General features: G+C 44.1%; 1 protein-coding gene across 3 annotated transcripts in view; it reads left to right on the top strand.

Annotated features, from left to right (window-relative positions):
* The window catches only part of FSHR (follicle stimulating hormone receptor), a 164,438-nt gene that overhangs the window by 107,296 nt on the left and 36,137 nt on the right, over nucleotides 1–21,005 (top strand). For all 3 annotated transcript variants that reach the window (XM_032652718.1, XM_032652717.1, XM_032652719.1), the window contains exons 3-4: nucleotides 989–1,063; nucleotides 3,489–3,563. In XM_032652718.1, the coding sequence (XP_032508609.1) occupies nucleotides 989–1,063; nucleotides 3,489–3,563 (150 nt within the window). The remainder of the gene's footprint in view (nucleotides 1–988; nucleotides 1,064–3,488; nucleotides 3,564–21,005) is intronic.

Below are 21,005 nucleotides of genomic sequence, written 5' to 3'. Positions count from 1 at the left end.
CTAAATCCCAGGCCAGCAGACAGCGCTTCATCTCAGCCAATTTGAGTGCATGCTGCCTATGAGATTTCCTGAGACGCTCTTAAAACTGCGTGAGAGTCTTCCTCAGGAGGCCTAATAATATCGTGTTTCACCTTTGAGCCACTTTATAAACATTAACTCATTAAGCCACCCTTCTCTCCTCATAAGCTCTGGGCTTCTGCAGAGGGGACTTCATCCTCCACTCCCCTCAAATTACTTCAGGAGGAAATAAGCTGGGATCTGAAGGATCTTTTCTGGGGATTTTAGGCCAAGACAACATTAATGCCAAAGGTCCTGGAATAACTAACGCCGCTTGGGTAATGGCATGGATGTTTCTTTAAAAGAGACTGAATTGAGGTTCTCATCTCCCAAAGCCAGATTAGCAGAATGAAGAACTTGCCTCCGTGGTCTAGGGCAGGGTCACTGAACTACTACAGCCCATGACACAAAATCCAGCCTGCCCCCTGCTTTTATGAATAAAGTCTGACTGGAACAGAGGCATGCTCATTGATTCACATGATATCTATGACCACTTTTACACGACAATATCAACTGAGTGGTTGCAACAGAGACCAAATGATCCACAAAGCCAAAAAAGAAAAAAAAAAAAATTACTGCCTGGTCCTGTAGAAGACGTTTGCTGACCCCTGGTCTAGGGAATGTAAAGTTTGTTCCCATCCCCCATATTCCCTAAATATCTTTAACCAAGTTTCTTTCCCTCTCTACATTTGTAGACTGAATAACCTCTGACCTGAATCACTGCCTTGGGTTTATCCTCTCATTGTTCTGCAAGTATTAACATCTCATTTGTTAGCTTTGCCTCATCATTACAGCTGCCTTTTTTGTGAGGAGGAACAGAGTTCTGTGTGTCTCATGAATCACTGTAGGCACAACAAGGCTCTATGCTGAGCTCTAAATCCACTTCTGGAGTGTAACGGAACTGACCTGAATTATATTTCTTTCTTTGCAGAGAGATCTCGCAGAATGATGTCTTGGAAGTGATAGAGGCAAATGTGTTCTCCAATCTGCCCAAACTACATGAAATGTAAGCAAGAACCTGTTTGCTCATGGCTGTTCTCGGCCATAGCTTTAAAGTTCACTTATATTCCTGGGAGGCCCTGGCTCTGCTCTGCCCCCAGACCCCTAGAATTTCATTTTAAGATGTCAAAGTCAGTCCAAAAGTCCAAAGTCATGTGTCTCTGCCTGGTGATCCAGGTCCCATTCCAGAGCTTGGTCTTATCCTGCTTCTTCCCTCCCAGAATTTCTTGCGTAGTAGACTCAAGAATCTAGCTCTGTGACTGCAAGTACGTCTACCTCATCCTCTCATTCAAATTTATTCCACAGTCAAAGCCCAGAATAAATCCCCCATGATGTAGCTGAAGATGGGCAGTCTTAGTCTGACTCCATATACCCACCATGAAACCTTGGCCAAGATACAAAATCATGCTAAGACTTAGTTTTCTTATCTGTAAGTGAGAATAATAAAATTGCATGCCTCACAGGATCCCTGTGATGAATAAATGAGATGATAAATGTTAAACAGATCTAACACATCAACCGGCACACAGTAAGATCATCACAATCCTTGGCCTCTTTACTACTCCAACCAAATTTACTTCCTCTTGTTGACATTCTAGTTTTACATACATGCCAATACTCACACAGATCCACCTCTGTTTCATACCAGTCTCTAATTACCATAGGTTATCAAAGCCAGAAGAGACTTCACAGACAATCTGGTGCAAAATTTTCCAAAGTATATTCTGTGTGTCATTAAACACTTGGAAAATTATTAAGGGCTCCAAAAAAGGAAAAAAGTCTATGGTCAAATAAGGTTAAGTTGGACAGATTCACTCAGAGCCTGTAATATGCGAATATACACTTGGAATCTCCAAGAAGGATATCATATTAAGAGTTTCTCAGCTAATGTCATTGGAAAGGTTTCTCTGTGAAGCATTGATTAATATCTCACGAAATTCTCATGGAGCACAGTTAGGAAAGCCAGTGACCCACTTCCCTAATTTTACAGGTGAGGAAAGAAAGACAGAGAGAAGTTGTGAGGCTTGTCTGGTCACCCAGCCAAATCCACAGCAGGATAAGGACTTGAACATAAATCTCCTGACTCCTTCATATCTTTTTGAACACTTTTTAAGCGCTTGTCAAGCATATATACATACCCACACACACATGCGTAATTCATATATGCATACATACATCCATATGAATTTGTTTAGGAATGACAGTCTGTCCATCTTGGCAGACCTCCTTCCTTTCTCTCCTACTCACTCCGCATCCCACTCTCATTCTTCCTCGTTGTCATTAAGCCTCTGCAACTGACGCCTTCCCTCCCTCCTCCCATTGCCCTCGTGCTCCTTCCTTCCTTCTCACTCTGCTTGGCCTTTCCTTACCCTAGTCGGGAAAAGAGATCTGACCAGGGTCTCAGAACCCACAGAGCATATCAGAGAAATGAACCAAAGGGCAGCTGGCCCTCCGGGCAAGGTCAAGCAGGCATCCCTCTATGCTCTTCAACGGGCAGTGGAGCTAATGGGATGGCTCTTTCATCTCTTCGCTGAATGGAGAGGTGCTCACCCCCATGTAGCACTGACCGTACTTAAAATGATTAATTACCTGGTACTTGGATCTGGGTAGCTACAGGTTACTGCAACATTAAGCTAATGAAACAGGGAGGAAGTAATTAACACAGAGCATCTCTGCAAATATACATTGATCTAGCAAGATGGGGAAAGGGCAGACTCTCTCTGTCGGAATCCAAATGTGAACATGCCCACCTCCAGAACTGCACTGTGTCCAGATCAGGACACAGTGCAGGTCAACCTGGGGCAGAAGCCATCACTTCCCATGAGCTGTGAGAGAGCAGCCTCAGAGTGAGCGTGAGGGGACTCACTGGCACATTCCCAGCTGCTGTCTGCTGGGACTGCACAGTGAAAGTCAGAGATGCCCCCTGGTTTTCCCCCAGTCTTTGTTTTCCTTTGCCCCTTCACTCTCCTTTTCTCTGATCTCCTTTGGCCCTTCAGCTTTTTTCCTTCCCCACCCTCTTTTGTTGTTTTCCATGCCCTTCTCTCTTGTCTCCCAACCGGACAAAAACTCGTTTCCCCCATTAGTCTTGTCCCTACCCTCTTAGCCTCCTCAGACCCTGGGAGATCCTTAATGGTTAAATACTCAACTGTGCTCAGTGGAAATGACTCACCCAGTCAGCACTTTGTCTCTGATGAATAGGTTCCAGGAAGACTTCAGTGATGAGAGTTATACGGGACAGGGTTAATATTTTGTTTGCGCGGTTTAGTATAGTAAAAGACACCGCGTGTATGCTCAATTTTTGTTGAAACGATGGATGGATGAATAGATGGATGGATGGGTGAATGACATTAACATACTCTTTGCATAATGTGAAAAACACCATAGCATTCCTTACCGTTGAGGTCACGTGCATGTTCTTTCCTCTTTTACAGTAGAATTGAAAAAGCCAACAACCTGCTATACATCGACCCTGATGCCTTCCAGAACCTTCCCAACCTCCGATATCTGTAAGAACTCCTGTGCCCGCTCTATGATCAAATTGTGCACTCATATTTTAGCAAAATATCCATTTGCAACTCTGGGGAACAACTGCTTTTAATCAAAGATGTGGGGCAGAAGTGGAAGTGGGGAGACACTTGCTGGTGGATTTTAGTTTAGTTTAATGAGTGAATTCCACTGACATAATTGCATTTTGTTTTCATTTACAAAAACAGACATCATAAGGAATGCCATTTGCATTAATGGGATTGTCACAAGGACCTCTTGCAGAACTCAGTCATAATTTAGTGTTAATGAGATACAGCCAAATTTTCTGCTAGCATTTAGCTTGTGACCTTGACCTCAAAGACATCGTCTCTCTTGTTCTGCATTTAAGCATTTTTTTCTTTGATAGATTACAGTGTTTTATATTAAAAGTTTTGGTTAATAATAGACATGGTATTTTTATCAGCAGAGAGATTCCTGGTGTTTGAGCTTTATCCCATGGGCCTGCCTCCATTTGCAAAAACTCTGCTTCTTCCACTCAAACAGCTTTCAGATTTGCTGAGGGCTTGTCAGAGCCCTGAGTGCTGTGATGGGGCCCCACAGAATAACAGATAAGAATTTGACCTATGGAGTCAAACTTTCTGGACCCATTTATTAGCTACTGATCACAGGCAAGAATTTAACCTCTTAAAGCCTGTTTCCTTGTCAAGAGAATGGAAATCATGGTGAATGTGTATCTGTTATCTATTAACATAATAATAATGCATAACCACCTACCCCCAAAAGACAGTTTTTAAGCAACAACGATGTATCATTTTTACCTGTCTGAGTTGATCACTGGAATGGTTCTGCTGAGCTGGACTCTGTTGGCCTAACCTCAGCTAAGCTCACACATGTATTTGAAGTTAGTTGGCAGGTGAAGTGGGTGCTGGCTGCTCTGGGTGGTCTCGGTTTGGGATGACAGCTCTCCACCAAGTGGTGTTCGTTTCCAGCCAACTCACACAGGCTTGTTCACATGGCTGTCCTGGGGTTCCAAGAGAGAGAGTAAGTTTGCAAGCCTCTTGAGACCTAAACCCTGAATTCGCACACCATTTCTTCTGTTGAATCTTATTAGCCAAAGCAATTCATGGGACCAGCTGAGGTTCAAGAGGTGGAGAACCAGACTCCACTACTTGATGGAAAAAGCTGCAAAGTCACAAGACAAGGTGTGTGGATACAGGGAAGGATAGGGAATTGAGGCCATCCTTGCAATCAATTTAAAGCATGTAGAAAGTTCTGCACAGTTCCTGTGACATCACAGTAAATGCTCAATAAAGATTAGCTACTAGTGATATTATGACTCTGTCCCTAACTTTTGATCCAGGAGACCTGGAGTTAGCAAGTAAAATAAGGAACACTGGGCCACTGTGGTTTAGCTCACTGAATGGAGGCTGACTGAGGGAATAAAAGATTTAACAGAACAAAGTCCCTACGACCTGGAACTTCTGCTCTCTGATAGGAGCCCCAGAAAGGATCTGAGAGAGAAACAAGGTCTTCCACTCCTGAGCTCATGTCAGAGGCAGGACCAGCTTCACTGGCACGCAACCAGGGCAGTCTCATGGGGCTCCATGCTCTAAAGGCACCCACGCTCAGAGGGCCTCGCCCCAGGTATAATACTCGGCTGTCGCCATCCTGAAACACTTAAACAGCTTTGAACGAGGAGCCCTGCATTTTCATTTTGCACTGCACCTCACAAATTATGTAGCCATTCATGCTCAGAGGTCAGGGTCATGACTGACTCAGGAGCCGTGGCTCTCTAAATGGACTTTGCTATACTCTCTGTAGAATCTAACCTGGGTTAGGTACATAGCAGTGGAGGAAATCTGAGGTAACAGAAAAGGCATGGGCCTTAGGATTGAAAAAAAAAATCTAGGACCTCATCCTGACTCCACCATTTACTCTTGGGCCAATCACTGGATTTCTGAGAGGTGCATAGCTTATAGGACTCTCAAGTGAGGTTTACATGGGAAAATATACTGTAAACTACAAACTGCTCAAAAACATTAATAAATGTACTAATTATTTGTAGGATCCTCTCTCTGGCCAACCAGTCAAAGTCTACAAGTCCACCCTCAGAAAAAGTCCAATAAGGGTTTAATACAGAGTTATGGTGGCCCCTAAGACCTTCAGCTTTCACCCAGAGTGTTTGGCACATGCCTTTACATTTAATGGAGCAGTATAGAAAAGAAAAAGAAAAAACTACATATGACGTCAGAAGGACTGGATTCCAGATGGGATGTTGTTATTCATTAGCTAGATAACCATTACCTTGTCTAAGCCTCATCTGTAAATTGGGTGGTTGTAAAAACTAAATAAGATTATGCCTGTAGAAACATTTTGCAAGTTGTTTTTAGTGTATAAACCATAAAGAACTATATAGACATAAAATTCTTAAAACTACCTATTACCCAGGTGGTTTCCTTCACCCCTTCTTCTTTTCTTCTTCCCCTCCCAATTGCCATTCCTCCCTTCCTTCTCCTCTCCCCTTCCTCTTAGAAAAAGTCTGAGTGGAATAGGGGCGGCCACAGAGCCTTCCATAGCAGAACAAAAGCACATTAGGATATGCAAAGGGACACCCCTATTCACAAACTGTCACATGTGGCTCATGAGAAGCGCTCCTGCAGAGGAGAGGTTCGAGAAGATAGGGACCCCCTCACTCACACATTCCACAGCTATGATGATAACAGCAGGTCTGAGAATGGGGGCCTGGGAGCACATGACCAAGGGACGAGCAATCACTGCAAAGTTTGAAATCAAGAGCTCCAGCATTTGACCCTCATATTAGCCTGCACCTTGTGGCCAGCAACATATGTTCTTATTAATAAGGACCCTCAGCCCTCCCTCTAGGGGATGAGGGCTGGGGAGGAACTTGGGAGGATGTGGGCGTGGAAGGCACAGCCCTAGACTGAAGGGGGAACTCTGGCAGAACAGAGGGGACAAGTCTCCGACTTTGACTCTGGAAATGTGTCACCTGTCATCAAGTCCGGCCTCCCCTTTGTGTCCTTTTCTCATTTCAAGGTGTTCAGTAATCCTCAGGCACACCTGGCTCCCCTATTAAGTCCAGACAAAGTTGGAGGTGACCACTTCCAGCCACATCTGTTCCTAAAAGGAGGTTATCGTTCTCAGAGTATCTGAAACATGCTTTCTAACTGGAGAAAGAAAAGAACTTGTAAGCAGTTTAGAGGAATTGTGTCACTGTTAAATGATCCTCCTCGACGGCTCTGAAAAATATATATACTTACATAATCCTACAGAGTATGAGGTCCTTTCACATCCACTGCCATGCTGATCCCCCTCGGGAAGTTGGGACGGAGAGCCGTCCATCTTAAGCCTTCGGACTTATTGCCCAGGGTGGGCTTTTCCCAGCTGCAAACTCCTCCCGGAATGCAGCACAGGGCGACCCTGGGAACTAGAGCAACTTTTCACTCCAAAGACACTACCAGCAAGACATCTATTCAGGTCTCTCAGACCATGGTCCTTTGAAGTGTTTTCCAAACTGCTAAGAGGAGTCACCTGAATTCAGAGTTGGTCCTCTAATCTAAAAGATGATTTCGTGGAAAAAAAGCCCAGTTAAGCTTCCTTCTTTTTCCATTCTTATTTGTGTCTGAGCAGCGGTCACGAACAGCTTCGCAATCCAGCAACCAGGTAGAGGTGGGTGGCAACGACTTCAGATATTCTTGGGAATGATGAACTACTTGCTTCAAGGCAAAGAGGAAACACAAAATGGATGAAGGAATCCAGAGGGGACCGGTAGGATGGAGTAGTTGTTTATTTCCTTAAGCCAGGTTAAATGTTTATCATCACAGCCAGCAGAGCAGGAAATTACAAGGGGTAGGGGTGAGCTGTCATTTGACTTGAGAACCCTAAGCGCTGCATACACACACACACACTTAGAAATGTTATTCTGAGATTCTCAGCGTTGATTCCATTTCATGCTGATCATTTGACGGCACAGAATTCAAGACAACTAGAAATCAGCGTTCTTCATTATTCCCTTCATCCTTCATTAAGGAACCTGAAATGGTTGGGGGGGGGGAGAAAAAAACTCATGAATAAAGAAATGTACTTTGACTAGAAGAATATACATCCAAGGATTCATCTGGGTGGATTTTTTCAAGTCAATATTGTATTTGCAAAGCAGTATTTCTTTCTTTACCACTCTGCCTTCCTGGAGCTGATCTTTTGCGTATGAAAGATTATCTGTTGATCTGTAAATAAGGTTTACACAATATTCTCTTGCCTTTGCATCCTGTCAGCGTAATTCTTAGGCAGCTGGATGTTGCTCTTTGCTACTCAATAAACCTTAATTCCATCTTGGCAAACGCTTCACACAGCTGGGTGGGCCCGCACCCTCAACTGACAACTATCTTCCTCTCACGTGGGGGACTCTTAGAGCTTCTTAGGGGGCCGTTCATGGCAGCCACGCCATCTGCCTTCTCCAGCCAGGGATGATTCCAGGAGAGTCTTCACTGGGACTCACCTCAGCATTTCTGGCTGTTTCTTCCCCCACCCCTCCCAAGTCCCTCTCTCTCTTTTCTGCATTCCTCTCTTTCATTTGCTTTGGTAGGAGTGATGAGAGTAGCTTCTTTGGTTACAAAAGTTAAGCCATTTGTTGGACATCGCATGGCAAAAGGGACAGAGGGCAGGGATTCAGGAGGTGGCACAGAATAACAAGGAAGCACAGAGGCTCCAGGGCCATCTGGCTGGGCTCAGGTCTCGGTTCCTACCCTTCTTAGTTGTGTGACCTTGGGTAACTGGCTTCATTTCTCTAGGTCTCAGTTTTCCTTTCTATAAATGAGGAATAACATTGCCTGCATCTCTGCATTGTATTAAATGAAGTACTGAAAAGAATGACTGACATTTTAAAAATTCTCAATAAATGTTAGCAATTCTTATTAAATTCCTGACTCTATCATTTACTAGCTAAGGGAACCTGTGTAAGGGACTCCATCTCTATGTATCTCAGTTCTCTCCTCTGCAAAAAGAAAAAAAAAAGAATACCTATCTCTGAGAGTCTTGTAAGGATTAATTTGACGACGATGATGATGATGTGTTGGTGGTGGTGATATCTCCTTCCGCTTCTAATATTTCTAAGGTTTTGAAGGCCTTGTTTCTTTTGGACAGAACCCACTGATCAGCATTCACACATGAAAATATATCATTTGTGTTTCTCAAAAGTAAAAGGCATCCTTCTTACCAAACTCCTGACAAATCCAGAAAGGTCCCTCCGAACAAGTGAAATTACATAATCCTGCATAATCCTAACCCTTCCTTTTGCTCATTTTCAACACTAGCGGTCCACAATACCTCATGCCATCCCCATCAACCAACTGGTTGGATAATGCTTCCTATTTTTATGTTGATTTACAATTTAACTCTTTTTATCATACTTCATTGCATTTGAACCTCACAACAATCCAAGGAGTAAGCAGGGCAGTAAAAGTACAAGCAATTACAGAAGCCAGCTGGCCATGCCTGTACTCCCTGGTCACAGAGCTCTTCGGACAGGAATGTGCAATGTCCCTGTGGACTGTTCCGATACTTTTGATGTTCAGCAACATTTGGTTCTCTGTGGTGGTCGGGAAAGAGCCATACTTGGGTTCATTTTTCAAAGTTACCGCAGCCACGCGCACAGTAGAAAGGATCGGTGCCTTCCCACTTCTCCTCCATCATTTCGGATGTGAAGTAGCCAGTCAGTAAGGACTCATTCATTCAGCCAATCATTCAACAATCATTTACTGAGGCCATACTATATCCCAGGCTTTATTGTGATGTTTCTTGGGTGTACAAAAGATGACAAGACAGATTAAGCCTCTGCCCTTATGGAACTTACATTCTAATTGGAGAGACAAATGATGTTGTATAATGTCCGTGGTGATAGTGATATGAAGAAAAATAAAGTAGGGAAAGTAGAGTGATGGTTTAAAAAGGGTGGTGGAGAAAATATAGAGGGGATGGCCTTGTGAGAGATAAAGGAGTCATCTACGGACAGCTCCCAAAACAAGGAGCTCAGTCTTCTGGGGAGAAAAGACTATCATTCATTAACACCTGAATATAATACATCTTTCAAGCTGTGTGGCACTGGCCATAGATAAGAGGACTGATCCAATGCCTTGGGTTGGACTAATCAAGGAAAGCTTCTTTCAAGGTAGGGAGAATTTAGCTGCAACTTGGGGGATGAATAAAATTTAGAAAGACAGAAAAGAAGGAATTTTCTGTGAAAGAAAGAGGTGAGTAAATGCATAGAACATAAAAGGGCCATGGAATAGGCAGAAGATGACGAGATACTGAGGCTCAATAAAAAGAAGGTGTACACTGAGAAGGAGTTTGACTATATCAGGATGGATTGGGTTTGGTGAGATTGGAAAACTAAATTTAAGCAAGGAGTTTAGGAGCAGAGAATAAGCTATAAGAGAGTCTTACCAACAAGCACCTACTGTATAGCACAGGGAACTATACTCAATATTTTGTAATGACCTATAAGGGAAAAGGATCTGAAAAAGAATAGATACATATGTGTATAAGTGAATCACTTTGCTGTACACCTGAAACTAACACAGCATTGTAAATCAACTATACTTCAATTGTTTTTAGAAAAAGAGCTTCTTGAGCAGCAGAGTGCCAGGATGACAATGATTTGGACTGTAGATTGACAGGTAACAGGGTATAGACTACACTCAAGGGAGACCTGCTAAGGACCAGTTGCCATAATGCAGGAGTACAGTAATGGTGGCACCTGGAGGAACAGAAAGGCACGGTTCAACGGGGGACACGTTTCCAAAACTGAACAACCGGCATATGATTTCCCTCTAGGTCGGACGACCCAAGTGAATGCAGTGAGTTTTGCCCACTCACCTCTAGTAACCCCCAAAGCCTCCCTTCCCCCTAGTGACTCCCACACAGAATCACCCTGCAGACCGTACTCATCCAGAATTCAGTCTGGACCAGAAATCACCTTACACAGTGGCTGTGAGTATTGGGAAGAAATTATTAGCCACCTCCCTGGCTGCCAGTGTTGTAAACGTCTAAGGATGTTGTCATGACTACAAGGATGTCTGGGCACAATGGAAATTACACAATTGCTTCTTTTATCGGTAATCTGTCTAGCAGAGCCAACTTTGCCTGCCATTGTCAACTCCAGGAGAAGATGGCCAGATTTTCCTTGTGGAACACTGGAGTTCAGCATGAGATTTCAGCCTGAGCATGTCGGCCCCAGGAGAGCGAGAACTTCCTCTTGTCTTGGGGCCTGCTTGTAACAATGGTGACATTTTCATGCTGCTAACCTCTGCTCTTCATTCCTCTGACCTGTTTAGTGCTTTGTGCACCAAGAAGCTCAGGCCTTCTCCATCAGCAAGGCAATTACTGCATCTATCAATTCACATCAGTATGTTCAGATTGATGGTCTTCTTCTCAAGGGAGGTGGCACATTTTTAAAAAGGAGCCTGGAAAAGGCAATGCGAAACCCAAGAATTGATAATGATAGACTCCCAGGCGTGAGGCTTCTGAGAGAGAAAGAGAGTCCAACAGGATCCACTCATATAGCATGTAGGTGACCACCTACTCCAGCCGCTTGCAGTCTCTGGATTATATTTTCACAGGATATACCTCTGATGAGGTAGGTATATCCTCACCTCGTTAATTCTGAGATAAGACCTCTGTCGTCACCAGATGTAAAGACAAGCCGAGAGAGGGTTCCGAGAGAAACAAGCCTCCGATTAGCTGCATGAAGCTCAGCCCTGCCCTCTTCCTCATGGCTAAGATCACCTTCACCTCCCCCCAGACAGTGATGGGCTGATCGCTTCAAGTCTCGGTTTCTTCACCTACAAAATGGAAATCATAAAATATGCTTCAAGAGGCTGATGAAAGAGGAGAAGGGACTGTACATCCTCTTAGATCTCTTCTAGCCCTCAGGTGCTTGGTGTCTGAACTGTGTTCTTCACAAATCTGGGGATCCCAGAGTCACTGTCCTGTCCTGAGTTCTGCATATTCAGATCCAGCACAAAGGGCCTTGTATGGAAGGAGAAAGTCCCTCTATAAGACAGGAAAATCCAGCCTCCTGCAGGCCACTCTGCTTCCCAGAACAGGCTCCTCTTCCCCAGGATTCAAGGAGACCCTTTATATGCTGAGATCCTTCAGAGGCATCCAACACTTAAACCGGCTGTAAATGACTCTCAAATGAAACACAGCAGAAGCTCTGCTTCTTAAGCTAAAGGGGACTCACAGAATGAGCCCTGCCACTTCGGCCCCTTACAAAATGAGCACAGCCAGCCTTAGTGGAGCCTCAGAGGTACTGGATGTGGCACCAGGCTTAAGAGGCAGACAACGCCCAGCAGCCACTGGAGCTGGCCTGGGAGGGCAAATCCCTGGCAGGGTTGGCCCCAGGCACAGGCAGAAGGAGAGACAGCTTAGCTGGCGATAATCTGAAGGGCGTCAAGTGAAGCCCCACCTCCGTGGAAAATAAACTTCTGTCTCTTCTTCCACCACTGCAGCCTCAATTCAATATAGGAAGGTTTCAAAGGTATTTTGGTCCTTTCTGACCCTTTTAGATTTGCAATTATCCCTGGGAGAGGCCACATATTAAGATATTGGAGCTAACACAAGAACCGTCAGCTACCGTCTCTGTCGGGATGGGGCAGCCCCTGGAAGCAGAGATGGGTCAGAGGAGGTTGGGCAGTGCCGTGGGCAACAGGGGGTGGGCAGGAGAGAGCGGAGGGCATCACGCAGTCAACTCTGGTTACCAGATTGTGTGCTCCTCCAGGATGGGGACCAGGTGGTCTTCACGGCCATACCCCCAGTACGTGGCACAAAAAAAGGCGTTCAGCTATTTATTTCTCCTTTTAGAGAACACTGGCTGTGATTTCTCACGCCAGACCTCTTGTGCACCTGGTTCTCGCCTCACTCTGTAACGCTTGTTGAGGGACCCATTTGTTCCTTGCTGCCCTCATTCATCTCATCTGCTTTATCTTTCACAGTGTGTGCTCTTAGGTTGTAAGCTAAGAACACAGGCATCTTCTAGCCACATGGCCCCGCTGCTCCCAAACCCTTGGCTTGTCCACCTGGGAAGATGTTGTCTTCCCGTGGGCATGGCTATAGGAGGCAGGCATTCCAGGGGGCTCCTCGGCCAGCCAGATCAGCTGGCTCAAGACTGGGGAGCAGTGAAGTGGCAGGAGAGGGCATCACCTGATTCAACTGCCCTCTAATCCAGAGCAAAGGCTGCATCTAGCTCATCTCTGAGCTTCTACAGAAGGGTGTGCACACAGCAGGTCCTTAATGAAAATGTGGACGGGCCTGGATTTGAATCTTTCTGTCTGGGCAGTGGAAGGGAAGCAGCTGCTGTTTTTAGAGAAGTATCTTGGGGCATTACAGAGTGTGAACACCGCAGTGACAAATGGTCTAAGGAAGAATATTTTCATCCCCAGCAGACATTACAAAAATGTTCTGCTGCGGTTTAATCATGAGGTCACCCACAGCAAACACCCCACAAATAATGTCTAGTTCAAGAGCGGCTGAGCTCCTCCCCCACCAGTTGGGATTCAAAGATAAAATTAGGCAGCCTCCCTCACAAAGCTCACCCAGCACAGTCTCTCTGGACAAGGGCCAAACCACAGGAGCCGCCTGGACACCAAGGAAAAGCTCTTCTCTTTATGGGAGACCCGCACGCTCAGGCTCCAGCCGTGGTCCTGCGTGTGTAAGCAAGTAACGAGACCTCTCTGGACCTCATGTAAGATGGAGAGGAAAGGGACAGCCCCATCTCCTTCAAAAGTTGTAAGGAAGAGAAAGGAAGGGAGAAGATGAGTCAGGGTGCAGGGACACTTTGAAAGTTCAAAATGGCAAACAAGTGCAAGCACTGCTGATTGGACAGGGCACTGCTGGCGGATATGGGGTGGGACACAGAAATCACAATTTAGAAAGCACTTTCACTTTATATTAATTTACATAGTCTTACAAAAGCCCTCTGAGATATTTACTGATGGTTCCATCTCACAGGTGGGAAACTTGAGGTTCAGAGATGCTGACTGAATTGCCCTAATTCCCCAAATGGGATTAAGAAAGGATCTTGGAGCAGGAGAGACAGGGAAACTGATACTAATTGAACATCTACTAGATGGCAGACCCTAAACTAGGTATTTTGTTCTCACAACTCATCTTCCAACCTTCCAAAACAGTGAGGTGTGTATTTTGCCCAATTTATAAATGAGGAATTTGAAACTCAGAGATCCTGTAGTTGGCAGAACTGAGATCTGAGGCCAGGAGTGTCTGACTCCATCCCGGTTCTCCCCACTTTCTGGAGCTCCGCGGCTGGGAAGGTGCGGAGTGTGGGTGAAGCCAATGTCAACGTACCCAGTGTTCTGAGCGCAAGAGTGACACCTGATTCCTGTTTGCCATTTGGAACTTGTGATCATCTATGCGGCTATGTTGAAGTGTACCTAAGAAATAGCTTTCTAAATAATGAATGCTTGAAATGAGTTGTGGGGAAGGGTGTGCAAACTGTTTAGAATATTAACTCTTTTGCGACTCCCCTGTGTAATTTAAAAATAACTGCTTGCCACAGATTGGCAGTCTGACTAAAGTTATTCGTACATTGGCATCCAAGAAGATCCCAAAAGATTACCTCTTAGGAACACTCTGTTAGCAGTGAATCTAACTTGGAGACATCTTTAGGTTTTAAAAGTCCTTATGTAGCCAGTGTGGTATCATGGAAAGATCACCAAGAGGCATGGGAGTCCGAGGGCCCAGGTTTCGATCCCATTTCTTCCACTTGCTAGCAAACAAGTTAACTGAAACTCTCTAAGCCTCAGTTTCCTTATCTAGAAAATGGAGCTAATAATAGTATCTTCTTCATGGAGTTGTGGGCAGGAATAAGTGACTCTGTACAGGCAAGGCCTGTATGATGGTGCCTGACATGTGGTAAGGTAATTGGAAAGCATTAACTATGATTCTTTCTGGTTTGAGCTTAGAAATTTGGGTGATTCATTTACCTTCTATGAGTGTTGCCTCCCTTATCTGTAAGACGGGAATCATAATTGTATTCACCTTAGAAACTCACAGTAAAGTCAAATGAGGTAATATGAAATAACTCTGTCACTTGAGCTACACAAATATAAGATAAGGTGATTTTCCAGCCTTTTCTTCCTAGAAGTCTGGGTCAGAACTGTGACCTGTGTAATCAGTTCCTAGGACTTCAGTTACTTCCCAAATACCAGTCCTCTGGTCTATTGCCACTTTAGGCAGCCTCTCACCCGGGTCCAAGTCAGACACTGGTCACTGTGTCCCCAAGCAGGAGGAGACAGTGATGAAAGTTGCCACGTGGTTTTCTTAAAGTCCTTCTCTCAACTGAAGTGACACAACAACAGCTCCCACCCTTCCCCAGGGTGGGGGGCTGGGAAGGGCAGATTCTCAGGCGTCTCCAGGAACCCTTCTCACAAGGTTCCTACACCGTTTTCACGCCCACTGTGCACGAGAGGTTAAGAGTTGTGTAACTGGTTTCTAGGAACCTGGACTATAGCATGTCTCATACCTCGGCATCTCAGGAAAAACTCCAACTCTGATATCCTGTTACACTGAGACCTGCCCTAGCCACGAAGGCATCGTGTTGCAGGCTCCAAATTGAAAGGACGAATAACAACAAAGTGAGAGCTGCTCAGTAACCCATCACAAACTTTGTTGTTTTCTACATTCAGGCCCATTTTGTCAAAGATTTCTCTTCAGTTTAGTCCTCCTTTGATTCATTTTGCCATCAGAGAACATGACTTCTTCTTACCCAGACAGGGTGTGTAGTAGAGAGGTTAACTGTTGGGCTAGGAGTAGGAATCTGATCCTGTGACTGACAGACCCTGTACAGCTGCAGGGGAGTTATTCAGAGACTCTTCCCTCTTTAGGTTGTACCAACCTTCCCTCTTTAGGTTGTACCCTGAAGGGGCCCATCCTAAAATGCCTGAAATGCCGGGAGAAATTGGATCAAAGTTCATTTGACAGAGTGTGCCTTTTCACCAGTGTGGTTCTGTAAACTTTCTGATTTATATCATGGTAGAGGAATACAGGGGGCTGACTAACAGAACACTCTGTCTAAGAGAGAGTTTGCCAACCATGTTCTAAATGGTAACAGCATTTTTGGAGAATTAGCATAAATCAGCCTAAATACTCTAGCTTCTAGCAGGGCTTCCAAGGTTGAACTAGGAAACACCACACTCAGGAGATACTCTACAATAAAGGAAGAATCCAGGGTCAATATGTTTGGGGAAAGACAGCACACTACTTCCTCCTCTTGGGCATTTACAATGAATAATATTGTGGTAAAGGCTCTGAGAATCCTGCAGGAAAGAAACTGTTTAACCTTATTAATCCAGCACTTCCTAGACTTATTTGATGACTGTGGCCTTTCATTTGTAAGCAAAGCATTTATAACCTTTGGAAACAGCATTTATGAAGAAATGCTCCAAGTTTCTCAGTTGGAAGTCACCTTAGAGGTCACAGAGTCCAACTCCCCTTTCCAATTCTACACCCCGTTCCAATGTGTGGGGTTTCCCCTCACACATCCAAGCAATTCTCAGACACCAGCTGGGTACCCTATGATTCAACAAGACTGTCCCCCTTCAGACACCAACTGCAAGTCCAGGTTGTCACCTGTGCTCCTGACCAAACAGCTACAGATTGGAGCTTTCAATGACCCCTCTTTGAGTTTGGTTAATTTGCTGGAAAGGCTCACAGAACTCAGGGAAACATTTTGCTTACTAGATTACCAGCTTATTACAAAAGGATACAACTTAGGAACAGCCAAATGGAAGAGATGCATAGGGCAAGGTATGGGGAAAGGATTCAGAGCTTCCATGCCTTCTCCAAGCCCACCTTGCTCCCCACCCAGAAGGTCTATGCCAGTAAGGGGAATGGAGACCAAATATATATTTTGTATCATAAATAACAATATCACACCCCTCATGAAGAAACCCAGCCACACAGACACATTTCCAAAGGTAGGGAACCAAGTGCTTTGCAGTACAATTCATTCTTCGGTCTGATCACACTAGGAGCACAAACTTTAGAGTCAGAAAGATGTGGATTCAACCTCTAGCTCTGCCCCCTTATGTGCATCTTTGTGAAAGTGGACCTCTCGGCTAAGCCTCCTCCACTCTGATATGAGGATGGTAATGATGCCCATCTCCTAAGGTGGAGGAGAGGAATAAATAAAATAATCAATGTTAAGTGCTTGGTGTGGTACCTGGTACATAGGAAGTGTTGAATAAATGTTGACCGTTATTATTATTAATCCTATACCTACTTTCCCAAGCAACACAGCACAAACCTATTACTATTTCCACCTGGAATCTCTTCAGAATCACAGGCTTCTCTTCCCAAGTAAAATATCCTACATAGTGAACAATACAGTCTTGATTCTTCACCCCATCAGCTAAAAAAAACACCAAAAAACAACAACAAAAACCCTATATCCCAAAATAAGTTTATTTATAAAGTAGATACATATATACACAAAAATTATATTTTAAAGTATGAAATAAAGGTGAATAAATCATATGTTTTACATGTACACCTTGCCTTATTATATACCATTTTATATGGCACAATAAACCTAGTTTGCTCTAATTATAACAGTATTTTAGAGAAAGCAATACCATAGGATGTGTTTCATTTTTTTTTTTTTTTTTTTTTGCGGTACGCGGGCCTCTCACTGCTGTGGCCTCTCCCATTGCGGAGCACAGGCTCTGGACGCGCAGCCCCAGCGGCCACGGCCCACGGGCCCAGCCGCTCCGTGGCACGTGGGATCCTCCCGGACCGGGGCACGAACCCGCGTCCCCTGCATCGGCAGGCGGACTCCCAACCACTGCGCCTCCAGGGAAGCCCCTGTTTCGTTATTTTTTAATCCTTAGTTTAATACTCAGAAAAGCAATTCACAGGTCACTTCAATAATAGATTTCAATGGCTGTCAAAGCTGAGAACAAAACCTCACTAAAACAAATAGGTCTAATGGAAGACCAGCCTATAGCTGCACTCTGAGTCACCCAGACTCCATGTTCAATCCTACTCTTTCATGCAAATATTTTTATGAAATTCAGCTAGTAAATTTTCTTCCCTAATGCCAATCAGATGTTCTTACAAATCTGAATGATGTTGTATTTTTATATTTCTAATCAAAGTGTTCAAAACCCAGTGAAAAAATACAAACAAGTTAGAAAATTGCATATCCTTGTTTTTAAAATATGCAATGTGAGAGTTTTCATAACTGATGACATGCATCATTTTTAGCAATAAATTAACTTCCATTTTTTCCCGAATTCTTTCCTTTGAAATGCTGTTGTATTCTTCCTCATTATTAATACATCACCTTTCCCTTAAAGAGATAAATCAAATATGTCTAATTTGAAAATATCTGCTTTGTAACATTATTTCTGATAGTCATTTGTCATCACAGAAAAACTCAACCAATTGGAACACTTGTACTTTCTTTTAATTTGTAAGTCATCTTGCATTTTGTCAACTCTTTGTAGTAATTTTCCTCGAGATGACCAACAAGCCTCTAGGTAATAGTATGATCAGGACCCAGACACTAAACAGAATCTGACAGGCAAGAAGGTTTATCCAGGCAGGTTTGTCCAAAGAAGAAGGAGGAAATTAAAGAAAGGGGGAAGGAGGAATCTGGGAAATTCAGCTGCGGCTTCCAGTGGTTGCAACAGGGCACAGAGAGCCTCAGGCAGCAGATAACAGACCAGCCTGCCCAGGCATCATGGAGGTCCCACAAGGACAACAAGGACCCAGACACGGAAACAGCATCTCAGTGCCCAAGAGAACTGGGGGAAAGCAAGGCATGGCCCAGGTTCTAGGGAAACCAGGAAATCAGACAAGGTCTCAGTTATAGCAATGGAATGTGACTGAACCATGACCAATAACAGTGCCTGGACACAGTGCTAAGGTTTCCTGTTAGGTAAATCATTTCCCTGAATAATAGATAAAGGATCTGAGTCCTACAGACTTCAACTAACTCCTTAAGGCCATACAGCTTAAAAAGTGGTACAGTCAGGACTTGAACCCAGATCCCCTAGCAACAGAGCTGCTAGTTTAAAGCTACGCTACTCGTCCTATCTGAGAATAGGACCAGAGCCCGATTGTTTAACCAGAATATTAGGTCAAAACAGAATCTGCAGCCAGGCTAATAAGGCTGAGATCTTCAAAATCCTGCCTTCGGGCTCATTAAATTCCCCCTGATTGCTAAGGAGTCTGGTTTCCATGGAGACTGAGGCACGTCTGATCTGAATATGAGTTAAATATTTCCAGCTTTGAAGACATGAGACTGGGGAGGCAGGAAACAAGGCTCTCCCACTGTCTCAGGTAATTCCTTACCCAAGCTCATTTTACAGAAAGAGAAACCGAGGCTCTGAAAAAGTAAGTGAACTGCTCAGCACCATCCAACTAGTGAGAGAGAAAGCACTTAAATCCAGGGTCCCTCATCTTAAGTCTAAGGCCCTTTTCATTGAACTACAGCTTATTACACACACTCCCATCTAACTCCAAGCTTACGTGATTTTACACCGAATCAAATCTTTATTTAATGATTTGGAAAGTATATGTTAGCATCTTTTCTAATGGTGTATGTAGAGATGCAAATTCCCAGTCAATAAGGATCTACAGTTAATAGAAAACTCAATTCAGTGAGCCTCAAAAGGTAAGGAGGCTTCTCATATATTAATTAAGTATAGTCCACGATTCTCCTTCTTATGTATCATTGGATAATTAACTTCTCCCAGAGTGGTCAGAAGGAAGAAGTACATTTTACCTAAGAGACAGGAAAATATAATTAAAAATGTAAAAAAGTAAGGGAGACAAAGACTTAAATTAGGTGCAAACAAAGCTTATATCACGGGAAATCAATTAGAAGATGGAAAAAGGAGTTCAAGTTCAAACCCTCAGTCTTGGTTTCTAGGAAATGTGCTTTGGCAAAAATAGTAAACCCCTAACCTAGACACACAACTGGCAGCGTCCCATTCTTAAATCAAATTTGCCTAAAATATCTCAGTGGGCCCTTAAGGCCATGGTATGGAATCTGTTTCTGCCTCCGTGTCCAAACTAAAAGAAAACTGGTTCGCACAGTCTCAGAATTCAGCATTCCCTGCCACAGTGGATTCTGAGTGGAATAAAGAATTGCATTCTTGGTTAGCATGTGTGATGGAGAGTGATATGTTGTTCTACCTGACTTTTCTCAGTTCAGTGAGTTATGCAGTAGGGTTTGTCCTGACCACTACTGTGAAGTCAGGGTTATGGGATGGTGAAAATATGGGCCACCTCTGCTCAGGGGGTCCCCAAGTCTTCTTACTTCCCATTACAGCACCTCAGAGTGGCTTCTAAACACTTAGGCATCAAGTCCTTTACCTGGTCTTAAAGATTCTTGAGATACTGCCTCCTCCTTCCCTTTCCATCCTCTTTTCCTCTGTGTCCCACCTCCTACAAACCTCCTGTGGTCTAAGCTACACACACTCACTTCCCTAGTTCAGGCCAGTAAGCTTTATACTCTCTCAGAAATCTTGTTTGCTCTCCTTCCTTGACTAATCCAACCCATTCTGCTCTCCCCTTCCCTGAACTCTTAAGACACTCACAGTCAGTAACATAGATTTTAGCACTAGACCTGTCTGAGTATTTCCACTATACTAGTCTTAACTCCTTAATTCACCTGCAAACCCTGAAGACATGGGTCTTTGGTGGTTTGGGCATGGTCTTTGGTGTCCTCTCTTGGATGGGATGGAGGTTGTATGAAGAGAAGATGTATAGCCCAATGCAAAACAAGTGAGCACACACACACTATAAATTTAAGAAAAAACAACCCACCAGCACTGTTGAAGATTCATGAAAGCACTAATGATGTTTAGGACAATGAGCCTTAGAGCTTTGCGGTCAACTGTTCATGAAAGCAAGTATAGTATCTAGTTAGGGAGCAGGACATAGTGGGACTGGTTCCCATCAATTGAAGGGGCCTCACTAAGTTCATCCTGGAAGGCGAAGTACCCATTTTCATCACTGTAACCTCAAGACTGGTGACGGTTAGGCGTGAAAGGTGTTAACACCAGCTCAGAATGTTGACTAGAGAGGCCTGTGAGCCAGTTACCTTTCTTTAGAAGATCCATTTGCAGAACTTAAATTTGCTGACATTTGGCCCTCAGGTCTTTACCTCTTCTTGAAGATAAACTGCGGTTGAGTGAATCAAAATAATTTCACAGCAAACAGTCATCTGACCAAAGCAAACCCATTGAGACATAGAGCTCCTAGCTGATTACCCACTTCCAGCCTCCAGCAGACATGAATTTGTTGATCAAAGGGGAAAAATGAATTGAAAACTAAGTGTTCATCCGAACTCCATTTCCTGAGTTACCTTGGGGTTATGGAGAGTTTCAGCTGTAGAGTTATTACCAATAATCCATCTCACT

This window comes from Phocoena sinus, chromosome 13, assembly GCF_008692025.1.
Source record: "Phocoena sinus isolate mPhoSin1 chromosome 13, mPhoSin1.pri, whole genome shotgun sequence".
NCBI classification, from domain to species: domain Eukaryota; kingdom Metazoa; phylum Chordata; class Mammalia; order Artiodactyla; family Phocoenidae; genus Phocoena; species Phocoena sinus.
This window is presented reverse-complemented; position numbering and strand designations above follow the sequence as displayed.